Source organism: Epinephelus lanceolatus, chromosome 14 (assembly GCF_041903045.1).
Source record: "Epinephelus lanceolatus isolate andai-2023 chromosome 14, ASM4190304v1, whole genome shotgun sequence".
Classification (NCBI taxonomy): domain Eukaryota; kingdom Metazoa; phylum Chordata; class Actinopteri; order Perciformes; family Serranidae; genus Epinephelus; species Epinephelus lanceolatus.
The window spans coordinates 15,107,334-15,123,081 of NC_135747.1; the positions used below are offsets into that span (position 1 = coordinate 15,107,334).

The 15,748-nt window shown below is 39.7% G+C and overlaps 1 protein-coding gene across 13 annotated transcripts in view; it reads right to left on the minus strand.

Moving 5' to 3' along the window:
* stxbp5l (syntaxin binding protein 5L) overlaps positions 1-15,748 on the minus strand; it is a 186,541-nt gene that overhangs the window by 37,010 nt on the left and 133,783 nt on the right. For all 13 annotated transcript variants that reach the window (XM_033617890.2, XM_078174389.1, XM_033617889.2 and 10 more), the window contains exons 16-18: positions 15,301-15,476; positions 13,501-13,626; positions 7,708-7,859 (exon numbers count right to left, since the gene is read on the minus strand). In XM_033617890.2, coding sequence (XP_033473781.1) covers positions 7,708-7,859; positions 13,501-13,626; positions 15,301-15,476 — 454 coding nt within the window. The remainder of the gene's footprint in view (positions 1-7,707; positions 7,860-13,500; positions 13,627-15,300; positions 15,477-15,748) is intronic.

Consider the following 15,748-nt stretch of genomic DNA (forward strand, 5'->3'; position numbering starts at 1 on the left):
AGGGAGGGAGGGAAAAAGGAGGGAAGGGGGAGAGAGAAGAACACACAGGCTTAGAGTGGAAAAGAAAGTGAGAGCAAGCAGCAACCGAGTTAGTGTCAGGGGAGGACAGACAAGAAATACCCGCTACTGCTCCAAACCCAGAAAATGCTGATGTGATCGGTCATTTGCACAAGAAGTAAACTACTGTACTAGCAGGCAACATACCATTACTTACAAAGCAGTATAAAATAAATCTCTTGTTGCATTTAAAGCTGTGTAAGGTAATTTTATAAAAAGATAACTTCTTTCATATTTGCTGAAACTGTTACTATATTCACACAGCACTAAATGAGATGGATAATCTGTGAAAAAAACTAACATTCCTCTGCCTACTGTGTTGCCTTGTAACGCTTCTAATGGCCTTTCTGCATGTGAATGAAAACAGCCAATCAGAGCTGTTGATCAGGTCAATCGCTGCCCATGAACTGCGGTCAAAGTGTCAAAAAAGGCAGCGCTGATAAAATATGAATCAAGATTCTGTTACTGCATTGCCTATTTCTCATCTCAGATGTTTTCAGATACATTTTTTTGTCTGGCAGGTGGACGGAGCTTGGTACTTCGGTCGACTGTTTCTAACATGACAGCCAGGTCACAAACTTTGCCATTCTACAGCCAAACAGTACACTAAAATATTTTCTTAAAGGGCCAGTGTGTAAAATGGGTTGAAAACAGTGACATCAGTGGTCAAATTCTAGATTGCAGGGCTCACTCGCTCACCCCTCCCGTTGGGTAAATGACGGTGGCCTCGTAGGGACAAAAAGCCTTGCGCAGACACGAGTTTTTCAGGAGTAGGTCTATCTAGCGACGAGGTAAATGTTTATTTAGAAATCTAAACCATGTTACGATATTGTAATGAATCCCTCTCGAGCAGGAGACCAGAGTAGCGTTCGGGAAAAAGGCCAGTTTATTTGAGCACTCCAAAAACTCCAGCACACCAGGGTGTAAAAGACTCCGTCCCAAACTCTGACTCTTCTGGCGTAACACACACACACTTCATACACACATACTCGTTTACAATACCTAGCAGGGACCCCCTCCCCTTTCTGCTCCACCAATCTCCAGCCCGCACACTGACTGACAGCGTAGCCTGTACACAGAGCTCAGCTATTTATTTAGCCTAGCAATATCTCTGGACTATAGTAGCTGCAATGGACGACTTTGAACGTGATTTTGAAGAGTTTCTTGTAGCAGACACAGATCCAGAGCCATACCTGTTTGAGCTGGAGTACACAGATGAGAGCCGGAGTACACTGAGAGGGCGAGAAGAGAGGCTGAATCCTCCGCTCCCATTTTGCTGCACAGAATGGGATTCGGTGCTACTGCTACCATCGTTGGAGAGATCTATCACCAGGAGGAAAAGCGCCGCAGAGAGTGCATCACAAGGAGTGAAGTTGCGTCTTCTTTTCCTCGCAGATGACGGTTTGGGTTCATTCTCTCCTCTTGCGTGGTAAGTGTGGTCCATTCACAAACTTTATAACTAAAAAAACTTTTCGCTACTCTTCGTTGATGAACTACTAACACTCTCTGCTGTTTCCTCCTCCTTCTTCCTTCCGCTGTCTTCATTGGTTTATTTATACACGCGAAACGCATTCTCTGGCTGGCTGGATTGTCCGCTTGGGCTGCCTTACATACATGGTGGCGCAAGATGGCGACCTCTCTAATGCAAGGCCCTTGTTATGTATATATACAGTACAGGCCAAAAGTTTGGACACACCTTCTCATTCAATGCGTTTTCTTTATTTCCATGACTATTTACATTGTAGATTCTCACTGAAGGCATCAAAACTATGAATGAACACATGTGGAGTTATGTACTTAACAAAAAAAGGTGAAATAACTGAAAACAGGTTTTATATTCTAGTTTCTTCAAAATAGCCACCCTTTGCTCTGATTACTGCTTTGCACACTCTTGGCATTCTCTCCATGAGCTTCAAGAGGTAGTCACCTGAAATGGTTTTCCAACAGTCTTGAAGGAGTTCCCAGAGGTGTTTAGCACTTGTTGGCCCCTTTGCCTTCACTCTGCGGTCCAGCTCACCCCAAACCATCTCGATTGGGTTCAGGTCCGGTGACTGTGGAGGCCAGGTCATCTGCCGCAGCACTCCATCACTCTCCTTCTTGGTCAAATAGCCCTTACACAGCCTGGAGGTGTGTTTGGGGTCATTGTCCTGTTGAAAAATAAATGATCGTCCAACTAAACGCAAACCGGATGGGATGGCATGTCGCTGCAGGATGCTGTGGTAGCCATGCTGGTTCAGTGTGCCTTCAATTTTGAATAAATCCCCAACAGTGTCACCAGCAAAACACCCCCACACCATCACACCTCCTCCTCCATGCTTCACAGTGGGAACCAGGCATGTGGAATCCATCCGTTCACCTTTTCTGTGTCTCACAAAGACACGGCGGTTGGAACCAAAGATCTCAAATTTGGACTCATCAGACCAAAGCACAGATTTCCACTGGTCTAATGTCCATTCCTTGTGTTTCTTGGCCCAAACAAATCTCTTCTGCTTGTTGCCTCTCCTTAGCAGTGGTTTCCTAGCAGCTATTTGACCATGAAGGCCTGATTCGCGCAGTCTCCTCTTAACAGTTGTTCTAGAGATGGGTCTGCTGCTAGAACTCTGTGTGGCATTCATCTGGTCTCTGATCTGAGCTGCTGTTAACTTGCGATTTCTGAGGCTGGTGACTCGGATGAACTTATCCTCAGAAGCAGAGGTGACTCTTGGTCTTCCTTTCCTGGGTCGGTCCTCATGTGTGCCAGTTTCGTTGTAGCGCCTGATGGTTTTTGCGACTCCACTTGGGGACACATTTAAAGTTTTTGCTATTTTCTGGACTGACTGACCTTCATTTCTTAAAGTAATGATGGCCACTCGTTTTCCTTTAGTTAGCTGATTGGTTCTTGCCGTAATATGAATTTTAACAGTTGTCCAATAGGGCTGTCGGCTGTATATTAACCTGACTTCTGCACAACACAACTGATGGTCCCAACCCCATTGATAAAGCAAGAAATTCCATTAATTAACCCTGATAAGGCACACCTGTGAAGTGGAAACCATTTCAGGTGACTACCTCTTGAAGCTCATGGAGAGAATGCCAAGAGTGTGCAAAGCAGTAATCAGAGCAAAGGGTGGCTATTTTGAAGAAACTAGAATATAAAACATGTTTTCAGTTATTTCACCTTTTTTTGTTAAGTACATAACTCCACATGTGTTCATTCATAGTTTTGATGCCTTCAGTGAGAATCTACAATGTAAATAGTCATGAAAATAAAGAAAACGCATTGAAAGAGAAGGTGTGTCCAAACTTTTGGCCTGTACTGTATATATATAAAAGCACAATTATAAGGCTACGAAAACCAAACAAATTTTATTTTATAGCGATTATACACTTATATAAACATATTAATGGGTAGAATATTCAGATTCAGATTCAGATTCAGATTTGACAATAAACCATGCCAAATATTACACACTGGCCCTTTAAAACATCTGTGGCGAGAAATATTCAATGCAGTTACAGAATCTTGAGTCATATTTGATCAGCACTGCCTAATTTGACAGTTTGACTCAACATTTCAGAACAGCACCAGGCTTTGAAGCCAATGTTACATAGTGGCCAAAAGTGGAATTACAAGGGTCAGGTTTGTCAATTGATGCCACTGGGCCCAAAAAATCTAGAAGAACACACAATTAAATCATTTTATTTTCATTCAATTTAGTGGAGCGTTTAACCGGAAATTAGCCACTCGGCCATGCTAGCTGTAAGTCTCTGGTGGGCTTGCTCTATGGGCACCGCAATCAGGAGATACCAGTACTTGCATACTGCAGAAATTAAGCTTTTTTGGTCTTATGCGCCACTGAGCAATTTTCAGAGGAATGAGCAGGACCCTGTCTCCAATCTGTATCCAGGTCTCTTTATACATCCATGGTTTGACTGTAGTTCACGAGCAGTGATGGACATGATTGACAGCTGAGTTAGAGACTCCTCTACTCTGACTGGTTGTTTTCTGTAGATTCTAACGAATGATATTAGAGGCGCTGGGAAGGAGGAGGGACATGTTTTTTGTTTTTGCACAGACTATCTGCCTAATATACTTCTTTCAGAATACAGTAACAGTTTCAGCCAATATGACACAAAGTTATTTTCAGAAAAGTTATGAACTTTAGCTTTAAATAATTGCTTTAGGTTGCATTTTGCTCAGATGCTTTGTGCCAACGGCCTACTGTCCCAACAATGTTATCAATAATGCATTATAATTTCAGAAACATACCTAAAGTTACCAATAATTAAGCATTAGGGATGAACCGATTGTGAAATTCTAGGCCTATAATAATAAAATAACAACTTGGACAGTAGCAGATTTTTTTTGTTTGTTTGTTTTGTTGTTATTTGTGTCCCCGTTTGTGCCAGAGAATCAAAGAATTCTACACTATAAAAATAAGTGAACTGTTTAAAAGTTATTCAGTCCTTCATTATGCTTTGAATGAGCACAAATTCAACCATACAAATCTGTGAGACAACTTTGAGTATATCCTTCTTTCACGTGAATTTTTTCTAATAACTGCTTCATTTTATATGATGTGTAACAATTCCCTCTCTAATACCCATTCTATATTGCTGTGAAACCATGAACAAATTTCCCCTTTAAACAACTGTATTTTTTCAATTGTCTCTCCCAAGTTTACTGCATCCATTTGTCCCAAGGACATCCCAGGGAAGATCTCGTTCCAAAGAAGTTTTCTATTGTCCCTGGGATGTTAGTTCTGAGCCCTGCTTTTCAGCCTGCGCAAATTATTGTTACACAACAGAAGAAACATCAGCCGCTGCCATCAGTGAATGTCATCTTATTTGCTGATAGGCCGATGGCAGTCAAGGTGAATACTGGCTGATACCGATGTGCGGCCAATAAATCGGTGCATCCCTATTAAGCATCATTTTATGAAATGAATACACTAAAACTGATTCACATATATAGTACACCCATACACATATGTGTGGTGACAACAGCTAAAAATGTTGTGGAAGGACAGAAAACTATGCTCTAAGAAGTTATAACACTGCACAAAGAGAAGAGGCCAGCAACTCAAAGATATATTAATGCATGCCATGTTTTATGCTTGGCCTTTCAACAGTGTTTTTGTCACTGAGTATTATATCAACTCCAGCACTGCTAGCGCTCAAGATCATAACACCACCTCCTGGGGTACCGAAAAAGGGCACAGTTGCCTGTTTTTATTTCCCCTTCCATCTCCAAATTGATTTTAAAGACCCATCACAGAAAGACTTTTACAAAAGAGGAAGTTGGGAACAATAAGTGCTGTGGTAGTCAATAAAAGCACTTATGCAACAGCAAATGAAGAAAGTGGGTTCTAAAGACCAAAGTCATCCCTCCGTCTGCAGTAATATTCCCCTTCACACAAATCCTGAATACCTGTAAAGCATTCTCAGCTACGCTTGTGGGAATTATGTAATAAGAGAGCTCAGTACTTTAAATTGCTTAGAGGACCTCAGACATCTAAAATATTAAACCGCTGGAGCTGCTATGCCCTCAAATCCTGAGGTTACTGTTGGGTCAAACAAGTAAAGTGCAGCTTGTGTTTTAAACAATCATTTCTGTATGGTAGGGCTAAATATCTTCACATTAAGTATAAATAAGAGCCTTCAGGGACCATCACCAGCCAAGATCAGTAGCAGAGAAAAAAGGGAAGCAGGGGTCAGGAAGTACAACAAGACCTCTGTGGCTTTTCACTACAGATCTATGCTCAAGCAGCACTAAAAACAGAAAGGACAGAGAAACAAATGACAACATGCATAATAATGCCAACGTGGAATGACACGCAGCCTGTTAACATGCACTTCATATCATAGTGCAGATCTGTGACAGGCAGACTGAGATGGACAGGTGTTTTTGTCTTTGTATGTAATTGTGTGAAAGAAAAACAGCCAAGAGAGGAAAGAAATAAAGTTGGACTGATACAGGTTTTTGAATGCTGACACAGATACTCATATTTTTGGATTTTACTTGTTGATGGACTATGTTTTTTACAAATAGCCAAATTCCCCCTTTTCATGTCAACTTACTCCAAATACTTACATATATTTTGTGTTTACCAGAGATGTTTATTTCTATCAGGGCAAAGAAGTTTCTGATAAAGCTTTAGGACTGCTTCACATTAACAGTGAAACATAGGCAGTGAAGGTTTTCAAATTTTTTACTGAGGTAAAAGTAGAGTTGCTGCAGAGTAAAAGTATCCAGCAGCAGCCAAATTTTCACTTCAGAAAAAGGAGGCACTAAGGTACTACCACAATATATTTTGTATCAAAAGTAAACATTCTCTTTATGCAGGATGGCCTCTATTGTAGTGTAATATTATTATATATTTCATATTCGTTAACTAGTAGTGAAAGCAATACTCAGATCCTTTACTTAAAGGTCCGGTGTGTAGGATTTAGGGGGATATATTGGCAAAAATTGAGTAAAATGTAAGAAGTTTATTATCTTTAGTGTATAATTACCTTATAAATATTACGTGTCATGTTTTCTATAACTTTAAATGAACAAGTCCTTGTATATGGAGTTAAGTCCATCTGCAATGAAGAAACACTGTTTTCTAATGTGAAACTGCTTTATTCAGTGTTTTTACTGGTTTAATTCACCGGGTTTATTTGTTCTGGAGAGGAACAGACCTCTGGCAAAAACTTTCTGAGCAACACCACACAATAAATTACTTAATTGCAAGTAAATCATGCCCTGTATGCAAAACCCTAATTGAGAAAAAGTTGGTAAGTATTGTAGTGTCAGAAAAAGTAAAAGCATGCAATCGAATGGCCCTTTTCAGAGTTATATGAACACATGCTGTACACATCATACTGTTGGATATTTATTACTGAAGAAAACTTAATGCTGTGGCTGGTGGAAGTGAAGCTTTACTACCTTTTATGCTGTTGGCCAGTTTAAAGTGTAAAAATATTAAACATTAATACTTATTCATTTATATTTTACAATATTTAATAAACCATAACCTTTAAAATTGTTCCTATAGTTAATATACTTAGTTACCGCAAACTCTGTTTCGTCTTTAAAATCACTTCTAAAAACCCACTTTTTAAGAACGGCTTTTTGGCTTTATGTTTTAATTTATGTAACCCTGTATATACCATGTGCCTGGTGTTTGGCTCTTTGTACGTTTCATTTTTTTATTATTATTAGTATTACTATTAATATTACCTTTCACCCTGGAAAATAGATTAACAGTAATAATAACAATAAAATATTTCAATCTTAGTTGGAATCTGGTTAAAATGTCCCTATATGTAGGGGAAGCCCTTTGCCTGATCAAATGGTATTGATCAGGCAAAGGGCTTGAGAGCAGTATTATTGATCAGCACAGTATATATAATCAAACCACCTGCATCACTGATTTCAAATTACTGATGAAAGTTGTATATATCAGTCTAACCTTAGAAGGAAGAATAGAAACAGAGAGAGGAGACAGGAGAAACAGGAAGAACCAGTAGAGATGGAGGCAGAGAGGACAGGAGAAAAGAAAAAAGATGATAGTCAGGATGTAACAACATCTTTGACACATTTCTGTGTGGCTGCACACTGAGTGTTAGTTGTATACGTGCATGAGTGTGTGGCAGGATGCCAGTGGTGCGTGTTTGTGCTACCTGAGGTGGACTGTCTGTTCCTGCGGGGGGAGCGGGTAAGGCGCTGGTAGGGGTCAGCAGCTCCATACAGATCCAGTGTCGACATACACAACAGGATGGTTTTCTGCAAGTAGTCCACCACCGCTAGGCCATTACAGTTCCCAAACGCCAAACTGGACACACACAAACACAGCAAGGAGGCACGTGCACATGCACAGACACACAAAGACATATTTGCATTTACATGGAGGAGAAAGAGGGCTATTCAGCTGAGACATTAACTCTGTTGGCAGGTTTATTTCACCAGGTTATTTTTCTCATTGACATTAGAGTTGCTGCATGCAGCACTATCAAACACTGTCAAATTAACTGTGACATTTTGGTTTAATTCCTGTCAACAAAAGTCTGTCTTTATCTCACACTGCTATTGCTGCTGTTTTTGAAAAATAATACAAGATTTCCCACAAGCCCCATTGCCACCTGCTACCCTTGGCTGCTCCAGAGCCGCTGGCTTAACTGATCAAGAGAAACTTGCTGGCAGTCATTTTTTTTCCTGTTTGTTTTTGTACAAAAGATGTTCCAGCTGATCAGGCACTGACCAGAATTGGACAATATTCACAACAAATGGCTCTATCAGCGGTCTTTCAATCCAGAAATCAGAAAATAATGCTAAATTAAGTGAAGTAGATAAATAAATGTCACTCATACTAGCTTCTGCCCAGTCAATCATTGCTCTCCTGTATCCACCATTCCGATGTCTGGCTCAGTTAACATTACTGTCATTTGGAAAGCAAATCACTCAGAACACACTAGAAAACCAACAGGTGCAAAGGCAGCAGTGGCCAAACCCTGCCCTTATCCAGCCTTTCAATACAAGCAGCATTGAAACACAGCTTGAGCCTTACAACAAAAAAGACATTACGGGGCAGCGTGGCATTCATAGATCAAATCCAAAGGCTCGACAGCTGAAGAAAAATGCTGGTGAAAAAAAGAGTCCTATTGGTCATCTGTGTTATTGTTACGATCTCCCATGTCTTATTTGTAATTACAGAATGTCCAAAAATAATTCAATCAGTCAAAAACAAATAGCATTACTACCCTTACTGTTGTACAGACTTTTTGTAATTGGACATACATGTAGCCAAGAGGAGGCTAGTCCCAGTAAGAAGCTGTTAATTAGTTTCATGAAATTTAAACTGTCACAGAGGTCTCTTTATGCACTATGCACATTCATAAATGACACAAAGCATTTAACTAAGACTGGATAAACAACAGTGAGCCTCTCCTTTGGTATCCACATTCGTGCTATGAAGGTGACCAGAGGAGACAGCCTTGTGCCTCTGCGGTGCCTTTAGTAATACTTAAATACATTAATGTGGCAGTGATTTATTGCTGTTAAAACTCTTCTTGTGGCGCCATTGTGTAATGCGCTTTTATGTTAAAATGGTTAAAACTCTTCTTGTGAAACCATTGTGTAATGTGCTTTTATGTTGCTGTATGTGTGTGTATGTGATTTTGTTAGAAGTTTTGAGGGGAAAAAGCTAAAAAGAATGAAACAAAATAAATCAATTTCCGCAATTCTATTCAAGCTGTGAATTGCCTTGGAGGAGAGAGGCAAATGATGGCCTTGCCTTGACCCCTATAGATCTTTTTTTAAAAGAGCTGTGATTTTATTGGTTTCTGCCGACAGTGCATCTATTCACAGCAAAACCATACAAGTGGCCTTGAAGCACTCTAAACTCAGGAAGTCAATCAACTTCCCTTCAACAAAGCTGCACATAATTTTTGAAATTTGAAAACTGAACTATATAAAAACTGTCAGCCATTACTCAAGTCAACATCCAGCACTTCAAAAAGTATTTCAATTATATGCTATCTAAAATGAAGGATAGAAAAAGGAGACAGAAGAAGACAGACAGAAATGATGCCATTAGCCCACTGGTGATTCGGTACAGACTCAGAGGTCCAGCATACTATCTGAAAATTAAATTTGGCAAGTTCTGACTGCCGGCCTGCACACACTGCAGTGATGAAAGCTCAATGTGGGCAATTCTTTTGGGTCGTAACCCAGCTTTGTCTGTGTGAACAATTTTGATATTCCTTGTACTATACTTTAAGCAAAGGTGGTGCTGGATATGGCATTCCATAATCATTCCCATCATCCCAATATCCAAATGCTTTTAAGCCGTCATTCTTCATAAGCCTTTACTATACACTACTACTTGCTACGTGTCATTACTACTTATACACACTTTCACATGACAGACTGGCCTATTTAATCTTCCATCTCTATATATCTTGTTGCAGCTGCTGCTGATAACTGATATTAACTGTACACGACCTTGACCTTCACTCAGTTTATTCAGTGTGAAATCCATAGCTGCTGGTAACTTCTGTGCATTGGTCTGCAATCATAGCAGTATTACAAACGTTTACAGTAATAAAAGCATTTAAGTTTTTCTATAATACTCCAGAAAATTCAACACATATCAATGGAGAAAAAGGCCAATGGAGACACAGATACATACAGATAGATGGTCAGAGCTATGCATACACACATGCATGCTGTGTGTGGTTTAGAGTCAGTAGGATAGATGATTTCTGGGGACTGAAGTTTGGACCACTGTCAAACTGTTCCTTATTGCTGCCTTTTGGAATCACCACCAAGCAATTCCTTTGTTACAACTTTAATAAAAAGAACTATCTGGTGCTTTGCGACAATTAACGATTTAATAATTAAAAATGTTCTGTGTCTCTCAGGATGAATCTTGTTGTTTCCACTATCTGCTTTCATTTCAATAATGCTGTTATGACAGCACTATAAAGCTGAAGAAGTGTTAAGTTTAAGCTACCATTGCACCATGAAATAATCAAAGCTCTCAAAAGCTTTGTCTTTAATCAGTTAGTACAAATTCCTCTAAACTACCACAGGGGGCTGCTATCCTACGTGCAGACTAGCAAAGACATGGAACTGATTAGCACCAAGGATAAATAATAAAACTAGGATTACCACTTCAAACTTGTATACCTCTGCGAACCAGTCATGTTGCAGTTATGGTTAACATCCATGTGCAAACATGGATGCCTCACACACATTGTCCCCCTGGAAGCACAGATGATCTAAAGCATCAGTACAGCTTCAAGGTGAGCAACCAAGATTAGTGTCACCTATTCATCATCTGACCAAACGTGTCCCCGTCTGTTTGAGTTATGATGTTAAATAATGGCCATAAAAGTGTTTTTGCAGGACATTATGATGTCACAATGAAGTTGATTTTTGACCTTTGATATAAAATGTCATTACTTCATCATTTTCAATTTTACCATAATACGCATATGAATTGGGGGTGGCTATGGCTCAGGAGGTCAGAAGATCGGCGGTGCGATGCCTGGCTCCTCCAGGCCACATGTTGAAGTATTCTTGGGCAAGATACTGAACCCCAGATTGCTCCCGAAGGCTGTGCCATTGGTGTGAAAGTACACTAAGTGGTTTAAAGCTGAGTATCAAGTTGGACCTTGTGTGGTAGCCTCGGCCATCAGTGTATGAATGTGTGTGTGAATAGCTAAGTTTAAAAAATATCGTGAAAGCCCTTTGAGTGGTGAACAACTCAGGGTTCCTACACATTTGGAATTTCAAAATTCCATACTTTTCCATACCCAAATTTCCAGACTTCTCGGTTGTTGTTTTTTTTTTTTTTTCAGAGAATATGCGACATCTGAGTAAATATATCATTGTATCATATTTCACATCATATTTAATTATTCTTAATAGCCGATTGTAGCCAAGTACCATAATGCAGTGATACAAACACAGTTATAGTGAAAAAAGGAGAGAGCCTCTGAACTTCTAGGGGGGTCCGGGGGCATGTCCCCCCAGAAGAAAAGTTCGACTATTTTAAAGTTAAAATACATCAGTCTGGTGCACTTCAGGAGCAAATTTAGGAGGCTAGATATATGAAGAACTTCGTGTTTCTGTGAACAATTTTGGACACAGTAAGGTAAATATCTAAAATATGCATTAACCAAGCTAAAAAGGCCAGAGAATGTCATGAGCAAAAGTCCCCAGTTTGCTTAACAAAGTGACAGTGTTAAAAACAAAAACAAAAAAGCAATATAGGCTATATGTCAGTAGGTCAGTATTACTATTTTATTGTTCCAAGTTTTCTATTTCCACTCTGGTTTTAAAACAGTTTCTAACAAACAGAGAGATGCTTTATAACCACACTAAACACATATCCTAATGATGATTTTAGCTGCATTTTAATGGTGTAAACTTTATTTTATCCTCAGAGTGACAGCTGACAGTGTGGATGATTTTACACTCTGCAGCTCAGAATAACTTGAGACACCTGATAACTGGAAATAAAAACTAAAGAAATAACCCACATTGTTAATTAGCTCCCGTGATTATAAATGTAACATTTTGATCAGATAGACCTCATCAGTCATTAACTACTTTTACACTCTTTGGTTTGGTAGCAGAAACAGTCTGGAATTATTTTAAAGTTCTATTACAGTATGTGATATTAAGAATGATTTCATCCTGTCATCAAACTAAATAGCAAAAAATACTCTGTACTTAAGTCATAATAATTCTTAAATGTGCCTTAGCCTACTTTTAATATTTGTAAATTATTATTATTATTATTATTATTTCTAGTCTCTACATCTGTTAAATCAGACAAGCTGATGTTCGCAAAATTATTGACAAGGATTTTTTATCTGTTTTATCTGTCTTATTTTATTCTGTTGTAGCCTATGATTACAGGCTGTTGTTACTTAGTTGAAAATAACTGTTTTGCTGTCACTGAAACAGAAGTTTTTTACAGATAGGCTACCGTTTCATCTCATATGAGTATGAGTTCATGATGATGATGTCGCTCCTAATTAACAACTCCGCCTCTTTCTGAAGAGGAGCCCTGCAGTGTGCGAGCCTTTTCTTTACCTGCTCAGCTTTCCACATTGAGCTCAGCACCTGCACAATTTTGTTCATGGATGTGCGTGCTTTTTGCTGCTTTGTCAACTCCGCCTCTTTCACATGAACGCGCTCATTGCTGGAAAACACAGAGACGACAGAGCGAGTTGATAGCCAGCTTTGTAGTACTGGTTATCCTGGATGGGTGCTGTTAGGCTCTGTGAAGCCAGCTCACCTAAAGAAAGCCTGGCTATGTTAAACGTGCATCGTAGTACAGGCCGACCGGGGGAGAGCGAGTATCAGAGCGGAGACAGTGGAGTGACGGACCGCGGGAGAGAGAAAGGCAGGCGAGCAGTGACACACATCCTGCGACTAGAGTTGCTTTACCTGCAGCAGCTGTTTTATTTTTATTCTCCCCTTCCTCAATGCAGTTCCATCATGTAGCGTGACAAAAATAGGATTTATTATGAATCGTTAAGGGCATCTGTCAGTTAAATTATTTTTGGAAATACCAAATTTTCTATTTTAGAAAACAGCATTTTAGAACAGTGGTAGCTAATAGTCTGGAAACATAAATATTTTTCCATACTTTATTTTTCATTTTCCATACTTTTTAATACCTGGAAACTGATCAAATTTATTTCCATACTTTTCCATACTTTCCATACTTGCGTAGGAACCCTGACAACTAGAGAAGTGCTAGATTAGTACAAGTCCGTTTACTAAAAACCATGTTTTGTGAGGTCACAGTGACCTTGACCTTTGACACCAAATTATAATCGGTTCATATTTGAGTTTTAGTTGACATTTGTGACAAATTTTAAGAAATTTCCTCAAGGCATTCTTGAGATAGCACGTTTGTGAGAATGACATGGACTGTCATGCATCTGGAGACTTACAGGCCGTAGGCAGAATTAATGTCCAGGCTGGTGATCTGTTGTGGAGGTTCTCCATCTACCCACAGCAGCTGAATGACCAGCTCTGCCTGGTAGCCAGGAGGGACCCGAACCATCCGGTCCTTCACCCTGAAACAGCCACACAAAAAAGAGTTTAGAGTACTGCAGTTAGATGCATAAATCTGTTACAAATGTGCATGTACAATCATATTTTTTAAACATTCTAAAACAGTATATGGTACTGAGCATGGCAAAAGTACAGGTCAAACATGGTGGTGTCTCTAGTGACTTTAGAATGCAAAATGACAGACCCCACCAGTGTTAATGGCTTTAACAGGCAAATCACAGTACTTACTTTGAATCAAGTCAAAAAAGACATGATGGCAACACAAAGGGCAACCTGTTATTACATACCCTCATCTCCTAACACATCTAGGACACTATAGTACAAACACTAAGCTGTTGTCAGTTTAGATGTACAGAAAAATAAAACAAAAATCAACAGCGCAGCATTCATGCCCAGTGTTTGCTTAACTGTAAGCTGGATCTTATAATTTATTATGACTATTGAATCATTTCTTGACAGAGTTTGCATCATTGTTCTCATGTTCCAAGTTCAATTGTGAGGCTGTTTGACACAAATAATTTAGGGATGCACCGAATATATTCAGCCGCATATTGCAAAAAAACACACATTCAGTATTCGGTGGAATAAGTTAAAAGCAAGGCCGAATAATAGCGGCGTGTTTTGATAATGCAATCAAACGGCGTGCCGTGACGGGCGGAATAAAATGTCGGTAGTGTGGCGATCCGTCTGTCACGGCACTCGCATTTGCGACTAAAAATAGTTTTGAGCGAGCAAAATAGGCTTAAATCATTCAGCACGCTGTGCGAGCAGCCTACAGATTTCAACCAGCAGCAGAAACGAAAGGCGAATCCCACCGATTGTGGGTTGAACGGGGGTCACAGACACAGACAGTAACGTTAATGTATTCCTGTCAAATACGGCGGCCATCGGCTTACCGGGCGACGGAGAAGTCGGTTCCAATAATATCCTCTTCTTGGCGTCATGACTGCCCAGAAGTACCTGAACAGCCGAGCCAGCTGAACACAGGTATGTGATGTGTCAAAGGAGAAACGAGCCTTTCACATTTCTGTCTTTGTGTCAGTAACGGCCCACAAACCTCACCGCACTTTAGGGACTGTTCATTACTTATGAAGGGACTGTCAGGGGAGGAGGGTGGCTGGTTGATTCTTATTTTATTTATTTATTTTATTTTGATCCCCCCTATGTTAATCACTGATTGATGCTGTTTTTGAAGTATGAATAAGTCAATAAGTAATTTATTCCATTGAAATATCATTGATGTATTATAGAAAAGTGATTTATCTTTTTATAAATGACAAAAGGCACATCTGCCTCATTTTCGCTGTGGTATCGTGATACTACTCAGAACCATGATACTTTCATTGGTATTGCACAGTGGGATGCAATTTTGGTACCGTGACAACACCAATCTGGAGGGGGTTCATCTGCAAAAACTAATGAAAAACTAAACAATGATATTCGGTATTCGGTACTCGGTATTTGGCCAAGCGTTTAATAATATTCAGCTTCGGCCACAAATTTTCATTTCGGTGCATCCCTAAAATAATTCCTCTAATTCGAAGACAGAGGGTCTTTATCACCAGCTACTTGTTACATCAATATGCCAATAACTGTGCTGCATTGCAAAACCAAATGGTTTGTCAAAACATATATTTGTTGTGATATGTTACAGACATAGTATGAGGAGATCTTACTTAAGGCAGGGGCTGCTGTCTTTGCTACCCTCAGATGTCCCACTGCCGGGGCTTGCTGGGTGTTGGTGGTGGGGTTGGGGTGAATGGGAGCCAGACTCTGAGAAGCAGGGATTGTTTTCATTCTCGGAGGGAGAGATGACATCTTCTGTCTCACACTGTAGGCGCACCTCTAGTGACTGAGGATGACACATACAAAAATATAGATTAATCTAGCTACCGTAATTAAACCTACCATGATGGCCAACTTGTTACTATATGTATATAGTACCACAGTGAATTACATCTACTGATTTAGGTTCTTGACAATGCTGGATATGCATAAGCAGAATCTAAATTAGATCTATAGCTTGGTTCAAAACATATTACAGTCACCTAAGATTTTAGAGCAGGAGTATGTTAGAACTACAGTGGACCTTACTTATACTCCTTTGACTTTCATCACACTCAC